The 21690-nt window shown below is 51.8% G+C and overlaps 11 protein-coding genes; 7 read left to right on the forward strand and 4 right to left on the reverse strand.

Annotated features, from left to right (window-relative positions):
* Window positions 1–106: 106 nt before the first annotated feature.
* On the reverse strand, window positions 107–1642 carry RCC_03688 (related to monooxigenase; the record flags this gene model as incomplete). The annotated part of the gene is made up of 1 exon (XM_023768975.1): window positions 107–1642. One exon carries the CDS (start codon window positions 1640–1642, stop codon window positions 107–109), a length of 1536 nt encoding a protein of 511 aa, XP_023624743.1.
* A 528-nt stretch (window positions 1643–2170) lies between these two features.
* RCC_03689 (uncharacterized protein) lies at window positions 2171–3134 on the forward strand (the record flags this gene model as incomplete). XM_023768976.1 has 3 exons in its annotated part: window positions 2171–2428; window positions 2506–2535; window positions 2598–3134. The coding sequence occupies 3 exons, from the start codon at window positions 2171–2173 to the stop codon at window positions 3132–3134; spliced, it is 825 nt and encodes a 274-aa protein (XP_023624744.1).
* A 1163-nt stretch (window positions 3135–4297) lies between these two features.
* On the forward strand, window positions 4298–4820 carry RCC_03690 (uncharacterized protein; the record flags this gene model as incomplete). XM_023768977.1 has 2 exons in its annotated part: window positions 4298–4697; window positions 4762–4820. 2 exons carry the CDS (start codon window positions 4298–4300, stop codon window positions 4818–4820), a joined length of 459 nt encoding a protein of 152 aa, XP_023624745.1.
* A 970-nt stretch (window positions 4821–5790) lies between these two features.
* RCC_03691 (uncharacterized protein) lies at window positions 5791–7497 on the forward strand (the record flags this gene model as incomplete). XM_023768978.1 has 4 exons in its annotated part: window positions 5791–5793; window positions 5856–5912; window positions 5980–7273; window positions 7325–7497. 4 exons carry the CDS (start codon window positions 5791–5793, stop codon window positions 7495–7497), a joined length of 1527 nt encoding a protein of 508 aa, XP_023624746.1.
* Window positions 7498–8299: 802 nt separating this feature from the next.
* On the forward strand, window positions 8300–9931 carry RCC_03692 (uncharacterized protein; the record flags this gene model as incomplete). XM_023768979.1 has 5 exons in its annotated part: window positions 8300–8886; window positions 8940–9056; window positions 9123–9155; window positions 9208–9841; window positions 9893–9931. 5 exons carry the CDS (start codon window positions 8300–8302, stop codon window positions 9929–9931), a joined length of 1410 nt encoding a protein of 469 aa, XP_023624747.1.
* A 516-nt stretch (window positions 9932–10447) lies between these two features.
* Window positions 10448–12023, forward strand: RCC_03693 (uncharacterized protein; the record flags this gene model as incomplete). XM_023768980.1 has 2 exons in its annotated part: window positions 10448–10866; window positions 10919–12023. The coding sequence occupies 2 exons, from the start codon at window positions 10448–10450 to the stop codon at window positions 12021–12023; spliced, it is 1524 nt and encodes a 507-aa protein (XP_023624748.1).
* A 515-nt stretch (window positions 12024–12538) lies between these two features.
* On the reverse strand, window positions 12539–14059 carry RCC_03694 (related to transcriptional adapter 2; the record flags this gene model as incomplete). The annotated part of the gene is made up of 1 exon (XM_023768981.1): window positions 12539–14059. One exon carries the CDS (start codon window positions 14057–14059, stop codon window positions 12539–12541), a length of 1521 nt encoding a protein of 506 aa, XP_023624749.1.
* A 302-nt stretch (window positions 14060–14361) lies between these two features.
* Window positions 14362–16643, forward strand: RCC_03695 (uncharacterized protein; the record flags this gene model as incomplete). XM_023768982.1 has 2 exons in its annotated part: window positions 14362–14375; window positions 14423–16643. 2 exons carry the CDS (start codon window positions 14362–14364, stop codon window positions 16641–16643), a joined length of 2235 nt encoding a protein of 744 aa, XP_023624750.1.
* An 847-nt stretch (window positions 16644–17490) lies between these two features.
* On the reverse strand, window positions 17491–18345 carry RCC_03696 (uncharacterized protein; the record flags this gene model as incomplete). Its single annotated transcript, XM_023768983.1, has 1 exon — window positions 17491–18345. The coding sequence occupies one exon, from the start codon at window positions 18343–18345 to the stop codon at window positions 17491–17493; it is 855 nt and encodes a 284-aa protein (XP_023624751.1).
* A 1770-nt stretch (window positions 18346–20115) lies between these two features.
* RCC_03697 (uncharacterized protein) lies at window positions 20116–20511 on the reverse strand (the record flags this gene model as incomplete). XM_023768984.1 has 3 exons in its annotated part: window positions 20116–20158; window positions 20219–20343; window positions 20464–20511. The coding sequence occupies 3 exons, from the start codon at window positions 20509–20511 to the stop codon at window positions 20116–20118; spliced, it is 216 nt and encodes a 71-aa protein (XP_023624752.1).
* A 265-nt stretch (window positions 20512–20776) lies between these two features.
* Window positions 20777–21589, forward strand: RCC_03698 (uncharacterized protein; the record flags this gene model as incomplete). Its single annotated transcript, XM_023768985.1, has 1 exon — window positions 20777–21589. The coding sequence occupies one exon, from the start codon at window positions 20777–20779 to the stop codon at window positions 21587–21589; it is 813 nt and encodes a 270-aa protein (XP_023624753.1).
* Window positions 21590–21690: the final 101 nt, after the last annotated feature.

A 21690-nucleotide genomic window follows, 5' to 3' on the forward strand; every position in this document is an offset into this window, starting at 1 on the left:
ATCGAAGTACCTCTCAAACTGACCCGCGCTTGTGAACGTCAGCGGCTCGTGAAAGTTGCCCGCGCGCGAATGCTCAAGTGAAAGTGACGCATTGATGCATAAATCATCACCGCCCAGCAGCAGCACCCATCAAAGCACCCTTCAGCGGCGCCAACTTATTCACCAAATCCAACCCCAGACTCCTTCCCCACACCACCGGCCCCGAGCTAGCCGAATACAGCTTCTGCAACTTATCGACCACACCAAGCATAGCGTTATTCGCCGCCCAGCGCTTAGAATCATAGTCATCCAAACACCAGCAGCTGCCAATATCCATGCCATGGTCGACACCTCGAGCAACGAGCTTCGCCAATGCCTCTGCATCTGCAAGTCCGAGATTCAGCCCCTGACCGGCGAGTGGATGAATGGTGTGCGCGGCATCTCCGATGAGGGCCACGCGATGGCCGGTGTAGGTTGATGCGTGGCGCATGCGGAGTGGAAAGGAAGCTACTGTTCCTTCTTGGATACCAATGACTCGAGGAAGACTCGAGGGCAGCCCAGTCTCGACAGCCTCGGTGTTGGATTCGCGCCATGATAGCTCCTCCGATGGAGAAGCAGATGGGTTTGTTAAAAGGTAGTTGATGTCTACTGTCATGAGTCGGAAAGCAGCGTTTACCATCTCCACRAGTTCCGGGGGTGTCATTTGCTTCACTCTAGGAGCGTGCTGTGCGGAGATGGACCACACCAAGCTAGCCTTGTTTCCTGGGAGTGGTAGCAGCGCAATCGGCCCTGTGGGCAGGAAGCGTTGGTAGGCAGTGCGGAGATCAAATTCACTGAAAGCACGATCAAGCTGCAGGGTGGCCACCACTCCATGCTGGTTGTAGTCCCAGCCATGACTTGAGATGCCGGCAAACTGGCGTACAGGACTGTTGGCACCGTCTGCACCCACAAGCAATCTCGCAGCCAAAGACCGGTTGTCGGGCAGAGTGACGATGGGCCACTGCGATAGATCGAGCGATTTTTCGTCTACGGGCTCCGGTCCCAATTCAATGGACTGCACCTTGGTCTTGTCCAAAGTTTCAACGGCCACTCCCGCCTGCCCAAGTCGTTGCAGCAAACCTGAAGTCAGGTTGGAGTTTTCACACATTGTTGCGACCTCGACAATGTCATGCCTCCTGCTCTCCGCCAACCGACTCCCCGGGATCATCTGAGCAATGCTGTCGAGTATGGAGCCTCCCGAGCTCATTGGGTCGAATTGAATCTTGCTCCCACTCACGCCGTCCCACACGTCCATGCTATGGTATGGCTGTACTCGTGACACATCAATATGATCCCAAGCCCCATTCTGCTGGAGGAAGCTGACGGAAGATGGCGTCAAGGATGAACATCTGTTGGAGTAATTGTTGGGATCGTTGGAAGTTCGCGGAGACAGTTCTTGGGAATCTATCAGAGCAATCTTGAGGTTTCGGGTGGAGGGATTGGATCGCAGCGCTGAGATGAGGGACAGACCAGCCGGTCCGCCTCCGATGCAGACGAGATCATAGATTTCAGGCTTGGAGGACGAGGCGGCCGTTGAGTATAGGTTGCGTCGAATATGTGGAGGGAGTGCAAGAAGGCGTGAGAGAGACCGTTGGGTGCACGATGCCGGCGTTATGAAAGCCATGGCGCCAGAGAAGGTGTACAAATCAGCGATGCATAGAAAGAGGCGATAGAAGTCTTGACGTGAGGTGATGTATGCATATACGAGCTATACGAGAGCTATGCCTGGCCATGCCATCCAATGCCTCCCGCCTTCCCTTCAATGCTCCAATGCTCCTTGTAGGATGAAGTCACACCACGGCATGCACGACGGCGAYGCAAACATTGCATTGTTGATGGTGTAGGCATGGCTACGGAAGACATAACGACCAAATACGGACATGTCCATATCGATCCATGGATGTTTCTCTTCGAGGTCGGCAGGGCGCGTGACGTCACGAGTATTATTGGATCCTGATGATGCGGCCGTACCGCCATGGAATAAATGATTGCGTGGGCAAGAAGGCTGGTTAATCGCGTTTCACAGAACAGCAGCACCAATTCCACGCAGCAAACAATCGACCCACTTCCTCTCTGCCTCAATCAGCATCGATTCTCCTCCTCCGAACCCACCAAGAATCTCTCACAACCAGCCCAAAACTAGACATCAAGCATGGCTTCCTCCGCCAGCAAGCTGATCCCATCCGACCCGGAAAAGGTCATGGTGATTCGCAAGGTCACGCCAGAAATAACCACCTTTAGCACACCATTCTCGCGCTTCGGGAAGATCAAGATTGGTGGCAGAGGTACTCTCGTGCGCATGGCAACGGGCTCGTTGGCTATCTTCTCGCCAGTCGCTTTGACCGACGCGGTCAGGAAGGAGACGGAGRGTCAGGGAACTGTCAGATACATTGTGGCCCCAGATCAAGAGGTGAGATGAATTAGGGGCGTGGAATCGCTCTGTCTGTATCCGTGAATGCAGACAAGACGCTGACCTTTTCGATCAAGCACCACATTTTCCTCGAAAGCTGGCACAAGGTAGGCAAGATGAGCGCAATATCCAATGGTACGGTAGGGACGTGCTGATGTTCATCAACTAGGCATACCCAGAAGCTACCATTGTAGCTCCAGAAACCCTCCCAGATCTTCGTGACAAGCAGTCATACTTCAAGCTTCCAAATGAGAAATACAACCTTTTCCGCAAAGCAGACCAGGAAACTGGCTACAAAGTCTCCACCGAGTTCGACAGCGAGTTTGACTCGGAGTATGTCTTCGCACATGGCAACAAGGAGCTCGTCTTCAATCACAGACCCAGCAAGACTCTCATCGAGGCCGACCTTCTCTTCAACCTCCCAGCAACCGAGCAATTCAGCAAAAGCGGCGAAAGCCCTCTCACCGGCATCTTCACCAAGCTCTTCAACGGCGTCATGCATACGAATGGAGAGGCGACCTGGCAGAAGCGAATGCTGTGGCTCCAGTCAAAATCGGATCGTCCCGCTTTCAATCACAGCATGTCCACGATCGCAAAGTGGGATTTTGATCGTATCATTCCCTGCCACGGAGATGTCATTGAGACTGGGGGCAAAGGAATCTTCGAAAAGATGGCCGAGTGGCATCTCAAGGCTGCGCAGGTCTGAGGTCGAGTGACCATGTTGGGTATGAGGGGTCTGGATGAAGGTGGTAATAATGATGCACACTGTAGTAAGTAATGTTTGTACTGGAATGGATTATGATGAGTTGTCAGGATCGACACTGTATACATACCTTAGCGGCCAATCGAAGCTGGTCCAACAGTAGCCGCGATTCTCCACACACCGCTCTCAACATCAGAATATGCATCACCACCACAACTGGTCCACGAGATGAGTTTGTTGGGAATGATCCCACATAGTGCGCAACTTAGCGAAAGCTGCGATTGCAGATCGCTGAAGCACTCGAGATCGACATCCAGCGAAATGTTTGGCGTGACGTTGATCTGATATGCAGGTGCAAAGAAAGCCTACACCATCTCGCATTTCTCGTCATCTCGGTTGGCCCGAACTGGCCCGATGCGAGCGGGCCGCGTACCTACATCCCGAGACCCGCTGATCAGTGAATGTGTGTTTTCTGCTCTGGGTCAAGAGCACTGTTTGTAGTCGCTTCCGGGTCTTGGAGATCCCTTTAGACCCTGAAGAGGAATATAACTCATGGATTCACGGGTTGGGATTGATGTTTGCTGTATGCCTGCGTAGTGTGTAGAAAGATGACTTACAGGTCCGATTTGGTAAGTCATAGTGTTCCCATCTCTGAGAGTGGAATCAGCATGCGTGCTGACTACTGCGTTAATGGGTTTGAGGAGATGAAGACCTTCATTTCTCGGCATTGTACTTGTGCTTCTCGGATCCGGTACTGGAACATGTTCGGTAAGGAAGACATGCATATGCAATGTGACATCCACGCGCATGTATAGCGCAATCCCGGACCCTTTCTTGAAATTCCCCCTTGGGTAACTATCAACATTACACTAACCTATATCGCCTGGCGTCGTCGCTCGCTGCAAGGCTGCACCGGTCGTTTGCGGTAACCTCGATGTAGATTCAATTTTACGGATCATTTCCGACCATTGATAGTAAGGTGCTTGGTGGAACTTTGCTGGCTACTAATGTACAGATCAACGAGAAGTGGCTTGTGGCGGTATTGGTGTGATGCACACTGAGCGTACTGGTGAGGAGGATCATGGTGTTGGCTTGTGGTGATGGAGCTTTTGCTTCCATGACTGCGTTGGTGTGGATAAGCGAGGGCGTAAGAGAAGAGTATATAAATGACCATGTCTACCGCTCATCAGACTTGGCTTGTTCATCTATACAACACCAATCTCATCTCCATCAATTCTATCAACATGCGTTTCTCCACCATCATCACCGGGTTCCTGTCCGTCTCTGGTCTTGCAGCTGCCGCACCCACCGTCGAGAAGCGTGCCTTGACTGCGCAACAAATGGTTGATAACATCAACGCAATCACAAAACAGTCCCAGAACCTGCAACCCGTCGTCTCAAAACTTACGACCGGCCGTTCCGTCATCGCAAAGCGCCAGATCGCCCCACCCCAACAGTACCAAGATGCTTTAGATGGTCTGAACAAACTCACCAACTTTATGACTGAGATCGTCAAAAAGCAAGACGGTAGTCAGCCATACAACGCTTTGCAACGCATACAGCACAGTAAGTGATGGGCTCTATGTCGTCCCAGCAGTAGTACTTACAGTCCAACTAACCTCTTGTACAGATGGCCACCACGCAGACAAATTTGATGAAAACCTTTATCGGCAAGTCTGCTTTGGTTGAGGGGTTCTTCCTGGGCCCCGTGGCTGCTAGCCTCCGCTCATATGAAAATGTTGTCGACACTCTTTCATTTGAGGTTCTGGATGTGGTACCGTCGTGCTTGGACAAGGCAAACGAGAAAAAGAAGACCCTCGACGATGCCACGGCCAAAGCTATCTGCGCCTACACCCCTGCCGGCACTCTTGGCCTCAACCTCTTCTGCTGAGGCACATGAGTGGGCATGACTGCGGTTCGCATGATACGAAATGCAGTCTGATGGTATCTCAAAGGAGGGACCTCGGTGTTGGTTGTAGAGAACAGATGTGTATAGAATAGGTCAAAATGACGTCTGCTGGAAGGAATGACTCGTTCGATTTCGAACATAATTTTTTTCTTTCCTGATCTGTAACTACGGGGTGCTTGATTGAGTCGTGGACCTGAAAGTGACCGCGAACAGTAAACAGTTGCCAAAGACGTGTTCTCCAGCACTGACCATAAGCCAATGCAACAAAATCAGGTGAGTGAATCTGAAATGATGTAGGAGATCCATTTGATTTACGACGGGGCAAATGATAAGCAGTACATGCTCCTGTATTTGTACTCTCAAGCCATGCGTTTACCCCCCTGGATGTTGGAAATATTGAAAGAGTCCACTGACTTACGAGTGTACATTGTACTCCCTTCTCCTTCCTCATCACTCGTCGAAGGCAACATTCATCATAGATGCCTTTGCAGACCAGCCGGCAGTCCCAGTCTGGAGCGGAGGGTATCAAGGTGATATCGGACAACGAGATGGACGGGAGTAAATATTGTACGTAGGTGGGAGAATACAGAAGAAGCAGGAGACGACCACCGTCAATTTGATCAGGTGGTGATCACATGACCTCGGCTATCTCGCTCGCCAATATCGCCCGCTGTTAGCCGGTCATCACCTTGACCCAGCCAAGATTCTGATCAGATTAGCGAACCGAGAGGTCTTCGGCGCCGTTCCGAGATGGTATGACCGTACCTAGCTTCAGGAAGATGGATCACCGGGAGCTGCGCTGATGTCATGTGTAGGTAAATCTCGGAAGGCCCTCGCGAGCATGCCTGGCCTGCAAGAAGCGGCGAATCAAGGTGAGACCTGATTGCATGGAGTCCAGGTGTTGTGCATGGGTGCAGGCTTAGAGCTGACACATCCAAGTGTGACGAGACGCAACCTGCATGCTTCAACTGCATAAAATATGGCCACGTATGTCCTGGACTACCAACAGAAGCAGACTTGATCTTTCGAACGGTCGACCCAAGCCGGAAGAAACCTCTGAAAGATCGCAGTGGAAAGAAATGTGAGAAACAGATTGCTAAAGACGCCATTGTGCACCATCAAAGTACCAGGAATCATGGCCAAAGGCTCCTCGCGGACACAACGTTTAATCCCACAGCCGAGACTGTGGCTACAACTTTCTTCTTCAATGCTTCAAGCACTCCACAAGGTCGCATTGACGCGAGCACTGGGTATATCGATCTGGCAATACCAATGTATCTTAGCACGCAGGATGGATCGCTCTTGCACCTGGCTGTAGAGGCTCTTTCACTGGCCAGTCTCTCAAAGCGATCTGGGATGCGAGACCTGGAGCGGAATGCCTCGATGAAATATTCTCAAGCTTTACGGTCGCTTGGAAAAACTCTCGTGAATCAGAAACAGGCCAGCAGTAACGCTACTCTGGCGACCATTCTGCTACTATCATCGTACGAAGCAACATCGTGCTCGGACCAGGCGTGCTCGGCCTGGGCGCAGCACATTGAAGGAGCAGCTACTATTGTGGTTGCCCGCGGGGCTGATCAAATGCACGACGAAGAATCGCTAGCACTGTTCCGATCGGTACGTGCACAGATGTTGGCAAACGTCATACAGCAGCGGAAGCCAATGCCAGGGTTCCCAGACCCAAAGGGCTGGAGCATAGATCTCGATGCATCAGAGACTGCAGTACTCGAGCAGAATTTGAGATTGGCATCCCTTCTTTCAAAGGCCAGGCCGACTGTTGACCTCGATCGTACACCTGAGGCCGTTGCAGAAGTTGAAAACCTTCTACAGGAGGCATACGATCTCATGCTAGACATAGCAGAACGAGAATACCGCACACCCGTGAACTGGCTGTCACGAACAGTGGCCAACACATATGCAAAGCCGGATTTGAAGAATGTTGAAGATATGGAGATATGGCCGCTGCCATATCTTCATGTTTATAAAGATATTGAATCAGTGTGCTTGAAAAATATGGAAAGATCAAGCCATATGCCATGCTGTTCTCTGGTAATTGATGCGCTCAAATGGCTCTCCCCAAATAACGAAACTTACAYGCAGGATTATCGATACCTCATGGCGAAAGCTCGTCTGCAAACTCTGGCGGATGATGTTTGCGCCAGTGTAGCATATTGCTGGTATGGAGAGGATGCTGTTGTGCAAGGTGTTCGGAAAGCGCCAAGGCAGCGGACGGGTAAGTCGAGAGCAAATTTGACGGATGCATATCTTACTCTTCTTCTCTCAGACTCGGAATCGCTAGGCGGGTATAAGCCGATCTGGCCATTTCTGGCAGCGTCCACTTTTGAGGAAATCCCTGAGCTTCAGCGTAAGTGGTTGCGAGGACGATTCGTGGCAATGGGTCGCCATTACGGTATGGAAGAGTCGAAGATTCAGAGCTGCATGGCTTGGGTGCAATGAGGTGTCCTACAGGTCACGGCTACCGGTATCAAGAGCGTCGCCACCGCAGACCCTGCTGAATCCGTGGCTGGATCCCAAGTAATAGAAGTCTCCTGGAAACTACGTCGAAGTTCACAGCTTTCCCTGAGAGAAGGACGACATCGAGGTCGCGGACCCCAAGCAGGGGATGGGGCATTAAGGCACTGCGAGAGGAATTCCAGACTGCTGTGTTGGCCATGGGGTTGAAATTGTACAACCCGGTCCGTGATTTCACACACACAGTCCTGTCAATGGCAATACCATTGCAAATACTTGCGCCGGCGGTTCAACTAGTGAATGATGTCGAGGGTATTGGCGGAATGCATGAAAAAGAACACTCTTGTGCTGGGTGTTAGTCTTGAAATGAATGGTTGTCCCATCACTTAGGGGAGTCGCAAATTCGCTGAATGTTCATCGCTGGCTCGGTTTGCTTTCGCCGCCGGCGAAAGTGCCATGGAAGGCTTAATGTCTTCTCCCATTGCGATTACGGGATTGTAAATGGGAGCTGCTGGTGTCGTACGAATCAAAAAGGCGAGCAAGTGTGGTTGATGTAACGACGACTTTACAGGTAAAGTACTGGTACAGTACGCCGTAGATCTGTTAGCGTGATGATTCGCGTCAATTTTGAGTTTGCGACTCGTTACTTCCTCGTGGCTTTCTTCGCGCACCCCTGCACTGTTGCCTATCTTCGGACATCAAGTTGTTGGGGGGCCTTTCTTGAGCAACATGAGAGCTGCTCGTCTTCATCATCATAGCCCACGTGATACGGTAAGACCGACGAAGCATGGCCGCAATGGCCGCACTCCATCCAAATTTGCTCCAGAACACCACTCCCGACATTGGCGGCGGGCACATTCAAATCCCAAGAATTGAGCCGATTGCCGATGGAATTGACGAGCATGGTATTGAAGAAGACGTTGWTGATGAGGATGGATTCGATGAATTTGACGAAGATTGGGACGTGAGAGACCAGCTCAACACAGACTTGAGCCTCATCAAGCGCACCGGCAAGTTCTTTGCCTACTTTCGTCCGAAACCCTCTGCGCCAAATCCCGGCTTGGAGATAGAAGGACTTCGCCGGTTTGGTATGCCCTTGCAAGACCATGACATCCAAGCCATTATTGCCGAGAGTCACCGGGCTCCGTATGGTAAAGGCACGGAGACCATTGTCAATGAAGATGTGCGAAAGACATGGGAGATAGACGGCTCTCGCGTCAGACTTCGGCACCCCGCATGGCCCGCGGAGCTCGACAAGATTGTGTCTACAGCATGTGAGCAACTTGGAGTGGCTGGTGGTACCAGGGTCGTGGAGGCGCAGCTCTACAAACTTCTTGTCTACGAAGAGGGAGCAATGTTCAAGCCGCACAAGGAGTCAGTCTTACAACGCGGTTCGCCTCTTACGGCCAGTTTCTAACTTCTTTCAGTTCCGAAAAAGCGCCTCGCATGTTCGGAACCTTGGTCGTCTGTCTGCCATCCCTTCACACTGGAGGAGAGCTGATCGTGTCGTTCAATAAAGAGCGCCACGTTCTGGCCACAGCACCGTGTGTATTGACCAATAATTGACCGTTCAGTCGCGGAAGTGCMCTGTAGCTAGCTGACTTCTCTAGGTACTCTGAATGGACATCGACATGCATGGCCTGGTGAGTTGAATGAAACCCTCCTTACAGAACTTGAAGCTGAAGCGCGAATCAGGTATGCAGATGTTATTCACTCGGTGGAGCCTGTCACATCTGGACATCGTGTAGTTCTCACTTACAACCTTGTGGCAAAAGGCTGGCACCCGCCGCCAACGGCGCAAAGTCTCCAGGTTCACATCGACCAAGTCAAGCAAACTCTCATCCGTTGGATGGAGATCAGCTCTCCCGCCTTCCTGGTCTACAATTTGGAGCACAATTACACGAACGCCAGTATCCGAGCGAGTGATCTGAAAGGTACAGATGTGCATCGCGTGCAGTGTTTGATGCATCTGCAACAAGAACTTGGCATTCGGTTGTTTCTTGGAAGCTTGGAGAAGTCTGTATCGGGCTCTTGCGAGGAGAGTTGGGGCAGAGGAGGTGGCTGGGGAAGACGCCGTGGCTATGGCTATTACGACGAAAGCGAGGATGAGGACGACGGCGGAATTCATCCGATTGATGACGAGCATGATAGCTCGTTATCTTTGCTTTCAGTTGTGGACCTTGACGGCAACGTCGTGGCTCGGAACATTGCGGTGGACGAAGATGAGCACATTGTCCAAATCGGGTATCTCGAGGGCCGCGACCCAGACGACGAGGACTACGAAGGGCACACAGGCAACGCAGGTGCGCAGGCCACACATTGGTATCGGGTGAGTTCTCACAGACAGTGTTCAAAGGGCTTAATACTAACACCTTTGCAGGATACGGTAAGCTTCTCAACACTGCGGGTTGAACTTTGATTGCTGACTACTCAGGCTTTGGTCATTGTTCCGGAAGACAACTGGATCGATTTTTGTCTTAGTTCTGCGTCTTCTAACGACTTCCGTCCCTTGCTGGACACAGAGCTCTCTAAGATCTATCTGAATCCTACAGATGAACGGGCGCGTGCAAAATGTGAGAAGATCTGTACTGTTGCCGTCGACAAGAGTCTCTATCGCTGGGATCTGGATAAATTTTGGGCATTATTTCAAGGCTGCGTCGCGGTAGGGCGAAAAGATATCGCAGAACGGGCTATTCGTGCCCAGTCTTACACAGATCGTAGACGAGTTCTTGCAGTCTTCGAACGATGCAGAGCGGCTGGGTGGGACGACCTTGCAGGCCTGACCATCAAATCATGCCAGTGCGTAGACACTGATGACTTTGCTGCGGTTGCAACGGCCTGTCAAAGCATACGAAGAGCTGACCTGCTGGAGAGCTTTGTGCTGGCCAACCGCTGTGGCAATACGGCCAGCTTTTCTGCGGTGTTCAATTGCTGCATGGACATGAAACGCATTGATCTCGCCACCGGAGCCGTGCGAAAATTCCGAGAAAGTTCGCAAAACAACCCGCACAGCAGGTACCATAACATGCACGACCCTCACATCCAGACGGACTTCCGGAAAGTGGTGCTCCCTCTAGTTGTCGAGCACTCTGCCAAGTTTGAATTCCAATACTGGTATGGATGCCTTGAAGTTGTCTTTGAAGGATATGATAGTCTCGCGCATTGTCAATTTGCGCTAAAGCAGCTGGCCGACGGATGGAAGCATTGCGAAAAAGACGACGTTTCGAGTATGAACATATGGAGGCGTGGTTGCTTGACACGCGCTCTGCAGGCCACCCCCGCGCTTTCAATACAAGATGCGGCTATCGTCCAAGGCGCCATCAAAGAGCAAGGAGAATACTGGATCACTGAATCGTAAGCCTTACAGATTGTCTCCCGCAACGATGAACTGACTTGCATGTTTTAGATTGCTACCAGTGGCTCTCAGAAAGAATGCCGAGGGTAACATTGCCTTCGCATTGTCTCTATGGCGCGTGCTTTCCCCCGAGAGCGCCTCTCTGGCTTCTCCAGATCGAGCGCTTACCACTCTCGCACCCACCACCATTCAGGGCATCAGCCTGTCCAAACCTTTCAAAGACATGTATGCACTCGTGGGCTCTCGTGGTCTACCGACGCTGCACGAGACTACCCACTACACTGCGCTCGACTTGGTGGCATTCGGGAAATGTCTAGGCGTTCCCGGCGTGCCCGAGGAACTCAAAGATAGTTTCAAGGACAAAATTTTGCGCGAATTCAAAGGGATGTCGTCTAAGCATTCAAACCAGGCAGCGAATCTTCTCAAGGAAATCATGAATCAGTTCGGACCAGGATTTTCCCCTTGGTTTGTAGACTTGGTCCAAGCCTACATCCTTCGCGTCGTTGGAGCCGAACCAGAGCAACCACCAAACTGGACGATGCCCCGACGACTTGGCTGTGGATGTCTGGAATGTGATAGGCTGGACAAATTTCTTCTTGATCCGTCACAGAAATCTGGACGTTTCCCAAGAGCACAGGTCATTAGAACACACCTTCAGTCGAGGATTGGAAGATCCGACGACAGCTTTCAAATGACGACAATCACCCAGGGTAGCCCGCACACTCTTGTGATTGAGAAGAAACACGCGGACTTTACTCGAAAACACACAACCTGGATGTCAGTGGCAAATGACACGAAAAAGTTCATACGCGGACTAGCTTTAGGGTCCGAGCAGGCTCTGCGCACGGTCCTTGGACCAAGTTACGAGAATCTGGCACACCTTAAGATCGTCACCTTGCGACGGTCGGAGACCGGAGTTCCGCTCKCGAGGACGTATGAAGCGCGGATTGTTTGGTCATACGAGAATCGTCCTCCAACACTTGGCATGTCATCATCGTCTGCCGCTGTGAATAACGGGCCTGCATCTGTGATAAACTCGCAGCAAGAGGCTCAGAGCAGCACCGGGGCGAAGAGAAAGGCATCCGAAGGCGCTGTTGAGAACGTACGGCCCATCAAGCGACCAGTGGAGATCATCGATCTTTCAGATGAGCCTTGAGCAAGCGATGTACCTTTGCTTTCGATTCTTGTATTTACCATTCTGTATATATCATGATGTTTCTGGGTGAAATGTCGCCAAGACTTGCTCAACACTGCTGGGTATCTGTATGTTTCGTGCTACATTGCCAAGTCCATCACGTCTAAAGACCAATGAGCATTGAATTAAGTCTTGCGAAGGAAGTATAAATCGTGCCGCACTGCCACGACATCAATCTATCGATGAAGGATGGGTGCGAATCTCAGGGTCGCCAACAAGGGGCCTCGCCAGACTCCCAGGCAAACCGCGGTGGCCTATTCGATGAACCCGACGCTAGTTCTCGATATCGGTCTCACTTCTGGGAGTGTCGCCATCACGCTTCATCAAGAGCATCGTGGCACTTCATCGTCGAAAGGCAGGCTGGAACCGTACATTTGATCTGAGCATCGCAGCGCCCGAGCGCAAAAATCTAAAACTTTGCCGTCTAATCATGATTCATGCCAATTCACAGAGCGAATGCGCTCTCTTCCCTGCCTTCATGACTTGGCCGCATTCCCCAACCATCCCATCTCAACGAAGAACTCAAATAATCTGCCACCCTTAGTCGTGTCGATTTTGCTGATCTCTCTAACGTTCTTCTTCTTAAGTTTCCCCTCGCAGCGTATCGCTTCCTTGAAGACGGCATCTTTGATGCATAAGTATGTTTTGGGATGGAGTCTCAGCAGCTTGCACAGTTCCGTCTCCGCAGGATCCAGCAGTTGGAGGTCAGATGCATTGGATTCATCCCATGGTGCTGGAGCAAGATTAGGAATTGGTTGCAGGGGAGGTCGTACAGGAGAGACAATGCTGGCAGGGACTTCGGGATGGAGGCGGACTGGCAGATCAGATTTGGTGGTGAACTTGACAACAGTATCGGATACCTCAGGTGCTGTATTTGCTTGAGGTTTTGGTCGGACGCCGTTGCTTAGGCGATCGAACTGTCCGGCTTGCGTGACAGTGCGTGCCATGCGAGCAGCCTTTTCAGCTTCGTACTTTTCACCGTGTGCGAGAGTGGAGATGCGCATTCGTCGCCACTCTTGTAGTTGAGTGATGGCCTGTCTGAGACTTTGTTCCTTTTCCAGATCCTCCGACCATGCAACCCAATCTGGGTGAGACATTATTCTTGCAAACGGCTTGAGCTTGTGATGCAGGTCCCGCTGCTCCTTGGTACGCTTCTTGTCGATTGCAGTGTTTTTCCGATAATCCAGTAATTTGTGGTTGAAGATGACCCGTTTGCGATCTGTTYGCTGGGTCAGGCGATCGTTGTAGATCTTCATCACGWCCATCTTAAGCTCGGTCTCTGCATCGTAGGCGCCTGTGGTAGGGTTGACACCTTCTTCTGGGGAGAACTGCATGTGCTGGACTGCTTCTTCGGCTTCATTAAAGTACTCATTCTCGAACTCCAAGCGACCTGGCATGAACCCAGCAACCTCGTGACAACTGGGTACTGATGATGTTGGCTTGGCAGGTTCCGTGGGCTTCCCTTGATTGTCCGCAATGGCTTGCTTCCGCTCTTCGATCCTCCGCTTCTTCCGTTGTTGGAACTCCTCCCTCGGCACCTCATCACTCAATCTTGTGTCCCGCGGGTCCGCCCGCTCTGGGAGAGGGAAATTGGAAGAGTTGATATATGTCTCCACGTAGTGATCTCGTACCTCATCCTTCTCACGATAACCTCCTATGTGGTCTGCAATGTCCGCAAAACTCCCCAACCCATACTGCTCCGCACCCTCCAGCAATAACAGTTCCTCATCTGCACCCCAACCCTCGTCGAATATGGGTATACTGTGTGGCTCGATGACCTGGTAGGGATGTGATCGTGGGTCGTGATGAAGGTTGGCCGCGCCTCTCGAGAAGCAAGGCACGCAGAGATCGTAGTCTGGGCAACTTTTACTCGCGCATCGGATGCGCACGGTCGCGGTGATGTCGTTGCTGCATACATTACATATATACTTGACRCCGCMGCCGGATGAGCCAGACTCGGCGCGCGGCGCAGACTTGGTTTTGGTGATGAGACCCATGCTATGTGAAGGCGCGCATGGAGGTTTCAAGGTCGGATGCGCTTGTTGTGAAGTTGGAGGTGAGGTGAAGCAAGCGCGCTTGTGAAAGTGCCGCCGCGGAACTGAGGCCGAGCCCGGGCCCATGGGGCTAGGCTATGTTTAGCCACCATCCCTGCGCGTCTCCGCGTCGTCCGCGCTTTCTTCGCGATTCCCTCGAGATTGGCAACATCACGCCATGAACAATTCCGTTCTTTGTCAGCTGCGCACTTGCATCAAAGTGCTGTTAATCAGCTGTTCACCGACAAGCAGCTGATCACTCCAACATGGGCATCTCTGGGTAAGAATCGAAACTTCTCCCGGCGAAATTCAAGCTGACATCGGCAGACTGTGGGAAGTCCTTGGCAAGGGCGAGGAGTATGCAATTGCTGATTATGCGGCGGCTCACTGGAAACGGCACAAGCGGCCGCTAAGGATTGCAGTCGATGAAGCCTGCTGGAGATTCGGTAATCTTTCTGATGAACAAGTCGCCAGAATTCGCGAGGGCGAACCAGCAGCCAATCCCATCGAGAAGACCATTTTGTCGCGGATCCTCAAATTATGGAGAATGAATATCCAGCTGTTGTTCATCACAGACGGCATGACGAAGCCGGGCAAGAAGCGCTGGAACAAGAAGTTCGGTGGTGGCCGTGGAGGCAGCAAAGTCGACAAGGCAGTCATCGAGATGCTCCACAAGATGTTCGACCGGCTGCATGTTCCGTACCACAGAGCTCCCGGTGAAGCTGAAGCAGAGTGTTCTCGTCTACAGGAGCTTGGTGTTGTTGATGCCGTATGGAGTGATGACGGGGATTGCTTGATGTTCGGCTGCACAACGTTGATCAAAGCAGACAGGAATATGTCTGGCCAAAAGGACTGGGATCGTATTCAAGTGTACAGGGCTGAGGCAGTATTACCCAAGTTCGACTTCGACACTGACAGCCTGGTCATGTTCGCGGTCGTGGCTGGTGGTGATTACGATGATAAATGTCTTCCAGGATGCGGACATCAGAAAGCGAGGAGGTTGTGCCAGCGGGGCGTTGGCCTTGCTCGGGCATTGAGGCGATGTGAAAGCAAGAATGACTTTGCCGCTTGGCGAGACCAGCTTGCCAACAAACTTCGGGAGAAAGACTATGGAGTCACTGTACCTCCAGACTTTCCCTATGTGAAGGCACTTGACGGTTATCGAAATCCTGCCATTTCAACAGAGGAAAGATGTCGAAACCTCCGAGGGCTTCACGTTAAGGACGGAGGCTGGGAATGGTGGGAAAATCAGATKGACCAGACTAAACTGCGAGTTGTGCTGCGCTCCCACTACAACTTCCAGACGAGAGAGTATCTGAAGCATCTTGGGTCAGTGTTTCTGGCCCGAGCGCTCACTCGGAACGTCACCCCCGCTCGACAGCAAGAGAACCTCTCCTGTGGAGTCACTCTGAGACGCACACAGAACAGAAAGGATGCGAATGGTGTGGACATAGGTCAGCCCGCTGAAGTCAACATCAAGTTCAATCCTGCAATGCTTGTACAGATCAATCTAGCAGTTCAGCCTCCGGAAGAAGACTGGAGCTGTACTGTCAAGAATGACGGTATCCAGTATGATCCAACGAAGCCGATTGATGGGGTGATAATGAGCTGCTTTCTTAAGCATGGCCTACCTGAAGGTGCCCTTGATAAATCCACGCCATCACCAAAGAAGAAAGGTCGGAAGTCGAAAGCTGACGCAGTCGATGATCTTGCATCAAGTCAAGCTGGACCGTCCACGTCCCAGCAGAGCCCGCTTGCACGGAAGCCGAAGACTGCTTCAAGTTCTACACCTACTGGCCTTGACACCGAAGGCGGGAAAAGTGAACCTAGAGCGTCGCAGGACAAGGCTACCAAGAAGCGCAAAGCACGCTCGGAAGTCGAAGGAGGATCCGGCAAGCCCGTGAAGAAGTCGAGGAAGTCCAAGACTGCCGAGAAGGTACCATCGCTCAGTCCTCCTCCAGCAACCTTCAAAAGGCTAGAGATACCAAATCTTGTTACCAAAAGGCACAAAGATTCCGTTGGCAAAGCAGTGCCAGCTTGCGGTCTAGTCATCGATCTGGACGATGACTCGGACAACGACGGTAATGTGAAGACGCATTCGAAGCATAACAGATCAGGCATGCCCACATCTCCACATTCTCGCTGGATTCCTGGTGTTGAGGTCAGGTCCTCTCAGGCTACAACTACCWAGTCGCCCATGCCCGTCGAAGCTGCACCGACTTGGTCTTTGCCGCCGGCGAATACGCAAGACAACAATTCTGCGTCACAAGCCTTTCAAGCAATTCCCCACACAGCCTGTCCCGCGCCATCGCCAGTGTCGTCCATTGCCCCACTAGCGTCAGCAGCGGAGCGGCCTGCCTTGCCAGCATCGCCTGCCATGGAGGATCTAGACCAGACTGTCACTCCTTCTGCAGCAGTATTGCGGCAGCGAAGGGAGGCTGGTCTACTCAGCAAGCTATCTCAGCCTGCAGCTGCGGTCAAGCAGACTTTGAGAAAGTCAGCTTCGCCTCCGAAAGCGTCATATCACGAGATGATTGATCTGACATAAAGCTGTTCAGCATGGTCTATTGTAACGCTATGCGCCAATACTCAGGTCTGACACCAGTCTCGCCCTGGTGTGAGTGCATGCGAGATCATCCTAAAAGCTCTGCAGCGAGCACAAACTTTCCTGTCCAGGACAAGCATGCGTAGCAAAGACATCCCCTGCACGAAGACCCGTCTCATGTCGTCCAGGACCTGATGTATGATCGCATGAATTAAACAACATGGCTAAGCAGCGTTTCAACCACATTGATGCGCCGCTCAGGTGTCGGGACTTCGTCCCATATTCTGTCGAGCTGCATACCTACTAAGATTAAAACGTCGATACCGGGCGCACGTGGAGGAGACGAGCTGTATTTACAAGCACAAGTGAGCGCACCGGACTGAAGGCGCAACGGATGAACCTCAGTGAGAGCATACCAGGTTGCGCACTGGAACTGTGTGTGGAAATGGAGAGCAGGTGAGCGATAGCAGTAGATTCACGGTATAATATTATCGCTGCGGAGTTGACTTTCGCATTTCATCTTAGACATCCTGATCACTCCATTCTTTTCTGAGTTTCAGAGCAGAGTTGACCCTTCATGGATGCTTGCCTCTCTCATGACTTGTCACGGTTACCCTGCGTCAGAAATACTTGTGTGCGACCATGCCGTCGTTGTGATGCAAAGTTATCATGGCACTCAATCCCATTTGTGCTCGACGAGAGCACATCGCTTCTCCAGTGCTTCGGTCTTCGTTTGGTAGCGTTCGGTGAGTGCTTTCTCCGCACTGCCGCCCCATGGGATGTACGCTACCTAGCTCTCAAATCTGACGTTGAATGCCTGTCAAAGACACGTGGTAAGATGTTCCAGCGTTCATTCACCATCAACTTCCTCCTCCTCAGCCTCGGGTCCACCACCCTCGCCCACCCAATTCACAAGCCCTCCATTCTGTGAGTACCTCAGCGCTTTCCCCCTATCCTCTGCAGACATGGCACACACAGCCTTATGTACCGACCAATCCTTCTGCTGACATTCCGAAGAACAATACGCAGCGGTGCCACATCTCCCACATCGATTCAGTGACTTTCCATGCTGACCGCCAGATTTACATGTCGAACACCTTGCAAGGTCGAGCGTCTCATACAGCCAATGCGGATTCATAGCCAATCCATCATCCCAGGGATCCATTCCCAGACTCAAAGATTCAATAAAAAACTCATGTCGGATTTTCTTTCCTGTAAGCCATCTTCTCTGCTTTATCAATTCTGCCACGAATTCCCGACCTAGTCGTTCAATTTCTTTTGGGTCGTCTACATTCTGATCACCAAGCATCGTCTCCTCGGTATTGGGCATCCAAGACCCTTGATACAGCCCGTTCTCGAGCTGGGAAATGTTGAAAGTGATCATGACTTTCCAGAGACCTTCCTTATCGAGCTTGCCCATTGTGACTTGATTTCGGATGCGTCCAATTTCGAGCTTGGTTTCATCTTCGAGGGTGACAGTCCAGGTGAATGAGAACCAGGCTTCGATGTCTAGTAGAGCGAAGAGCGCTTCTGGACACCAATTGTACAGAATTGTAGCTGTGCCGTTCGCGGTCGATAGATCAGCGTCATTTCCCTCGAGTGAGGTTCCGTCAAGAATACGGAGAGGAGAGTTGTCGAGGAGGAGCGGATTCTCGGCATGTCCTGGTAGGCGAATATGCTCTAAAGTAATGTAGTTTACGACCATTCTCTCGTTTTCTTGGTTGATATTTGATGTATCGACGTAGTCCGAGACAACTGCTTTGATTTGTGCTGAAGCTAGTCTACAGGTTGTATCGCCCTCTGTAATGACTGTGCATGAACGTGCTGGGCGTTCGTACTGTAGTTGAATGCTGGTGTGAAGGAAATGCTGGTGTGCTCTGGAGATGATGCATGCGCTATTCCTTTTCGGGATTGGAACCTGACGCGCGRGTCACATGGCCTTTCCACTACAACCAATGCCTTGCAGACCTCCAAAGACCTCTTGAACTAAACCCTTGGTCGACATCCAGCGACAGACCATGTCTTCGGCTGAGTTGGGTCCGAGTTGTTTTTGTAGACGAAGACCCATTCTGTCGGCAATCTCGTAGGCACCTCGATGAAGCCATTTTCCCCTGCCTTTTCACCCTCCATTTCCAAGAGTCTAGGAACGGTGGGGTCTCCACCTACAAAATCACCTGTTGCATGTGTCACAGCCAAAGTCCCTGTTGCACGTATCGTCTCTCCGAACGTCGTCACGCACTCGCTCGGATATTCCACCACGCAGCCTTGCGTGGCGGCATTCAGCGCGACATTTGCATTATCGAGCTCGAAGAACTCCCCGAGTGCTTCGACGATATATGAGCTTGCAGTCCGTATTTGGACGCCGTCGACCGTGATTTTGCGAATCAGGCAGATTATGACAGCGTGCTGCGTTTGAAACTCCTTGTTTTCAACGAGATGCGTGAAGCTGGATCGTGGAGCATAGGGAAACAATAGGCTCAATTTCTGTTTGAGCACCTGCTTCAATTCAGACGCTACTTGCGCATTCGGAAGCCACGGGCCATCCGATCCTTGTTCTTGGGGGTTTCGAGCGCTGAGGTGAGCCGCAAAGACTTGAGTAGGGCCGATTCTTATTGAGCAGAAAACGCCAGAAAAGCAGCCGTCGGTACCAACTCGAGTCAAATATCCGGGACCCGACAGTAATCTAGACACTCCGCCTTCGCCTATGCGAAGATGCATATATGGTTTCGGAGCTGTCATGGTGACTTGACGGTAGTTATGTCGATGGAAGTTGTTGTTGTGGCGAGGCGTTCGACAGGTTGAAGGAAACATTGAAGAAGTGATGTGGGACAGAGGTCTCCTTCCTGGCGTCGAAGACAGGCCTGCGGAAGCCGCAATGGTCTGTCACACYCTGTCAAAACGAGCAACCAAAACCGGTCCACCGATTCGTAAAAATCATTCCTCAATCTCCTGCTGTCGCTCAGTCTCCTGAATGGCGGCCAGACGGTAAGGTATCTCGGAGCCACTCGAACGTCCATCATGAATTACTCATGCGTCCGCCGTTCCACCCATGGAATTGATTCGGTCAAGCCACGGGAGTATATGTAGTCGGTTTAAGTGTGGGCTTCGGACGCAGGACCAAAATACACTTGCGACGTCTGGTATGACGGCGTGTCCTCCATCATTGCCTGGATCAGGCAAATACGTAAGGAACTATCACTTACGTTGCATGCCGGCCTTTCCGAGAGTTATGTTTCCTGTAAAGATGATACCTGAACCACGAAGCTTGCCCGTTTATACTCAGTGGAGTCGCATTTATCTTCAGCGTCACACCATCCACAAGCATCTGGGCCAAGTCGGAGAAAGAGACCCAGTTTCACATGGGAGGGTGTGCCAGTTCATACCAGTCATATCTACAACGGCTCTTTCGCTCCTGCAAACGGACCACGGCAGTCTCCAATCACCATCCTTTCTRTCAAAACATGTTCGTCTCCACTCAGTGCTTCTTCTCGTCCTTTTCCGCCTCCTTCAGGAATTGTCTACAAAGCGATCGGATCAGTGACATCCGCTCTATCCGGCAATACCGCATGCCAACATACTGTATGAAGTTCTCTTCGTCCTTGCTGGAGGCGTTGATTGGAGGGGTGTTTGACGCAGGCGACTTCTTGCCGCCAGCCATGGCCCATGTGCCGACGAACATGGTGGAAAGGACGCCGATAGAGAGCTATGCGCGGACACTGTTAGTCATGCTACTGGGGAATGCAGCGCGAATGTATCGGCATTGGGCGTCTTCAATGGCATCATGGGATTGAGGAGGCGCCGGTATGCGATCGGGAAAGCGTACAATGTGGGAGCCGACTTTCTGGCCGAAGATCTCGTAGTATGCAACCATTTTGGCGGATTGAAAGGTGGTCGTGGAGGTGTGGAGGTATGAATCTGGTGAGGCGCAATGGGATGCTGTTGCCGCGGAGGTGAGAAGTGAGGTCGAAGCTTTGCGGTCGGCTTAGGTAACCTGCCGTCGGTTGGCAGCCCAGGTCTAATTTTAGCCGGTTCGTCCCGAGAGCTCTTGCTGTGTTGCCTTGCCCGAGTTTCCTCTCCGTCGTCATTTCCAGATCGCATCCATCACTACCACCAACTTTTTTACCACCAGCGCTGAAATGGCCAACTCACCGCGCCGTGACGATACCACTACGGACAAGGACATTACTGTTCCATTCGAACGMACAGAACCTCGGCCAGACTTCAGCAAGCCACTTCCTCGTCAAAAGCTTCCCGAATCTCTACAAGATACTCTCGATCATGAGGAGAAATTCTGGGAGACTGTAGCCGCAGGCGATGCCGGCGAGACTACAGATTCCAACGTAAGATATGCTGCGTATGCCAGCCGTCTGCGAACGATTATGCTCTCAGCCCATCGCTATGTGGCATACACCAGTGATATCGGAGAATCGTTCCGGCCAGTCGCACATCCCAACTGGATTAGAGCCGCGTACGGCGTGTCATGGGCATACTTGATAGGTGATGTTTCGCATGAAGGCTACAAAGCGTGGAAGCACAACCAGCGCGTACTGCATCCGGAGACTGAGGAGGACAAACTGGCGGCTCTGCCGTATGGAGGAAAGGCTGTCCCAGCAATTGAGGATTACAGGACTGTCATGGCACAGAGAGCCATTTTTCAGGGTCTGGCAAGCATGGGTCTTCCGGCCTTTACCATTCACTCGATTGTGCGCTATTCGGGTCGGGCCATGAAGGATGTGAAGAATGTTAAAATACGGACGTGGGGACCTATCGGCCTTGGCCTGGCAGCTGTGCCGGCTCTGCCATATATGTTTGATGAGCCGGTAGAGCATGCGACCGAGTGGGTTTTTCACAAGGTCTTCGTAGCTGCTGGTGGAGCCGGGGCCGTTGGTGCGGACAAAATTGCGCCGGGAGCGACTCTTCCGGAGAAGAAAGTTGAGAAGGAGCTTTAGTACGACCCTCTACAACATCTTCTCTGGAAGAGGTAGCATCCCTGCGGTCTGTGGAAGAGCAAGGTGGTTTAGATGCTCATTTGAAGGGCGATGATAGCGCG

Source organism: Ramularia collo-cygni, assembly GCF_900074925.1.
Source record: "Ramularia collo-cygni strain URUG2 genome assembly, contig: RCC_scaffold04, whole genome shotgun sequence".
In the NCBI taxonomy this organism is placed as follows: Eukaryota; Fungi; Ascomycota; class Dothideomycetes; order Mycosphaerellales; family Mycosphaerellaceae; genus Ramularia; species Ramularia collo-cygni.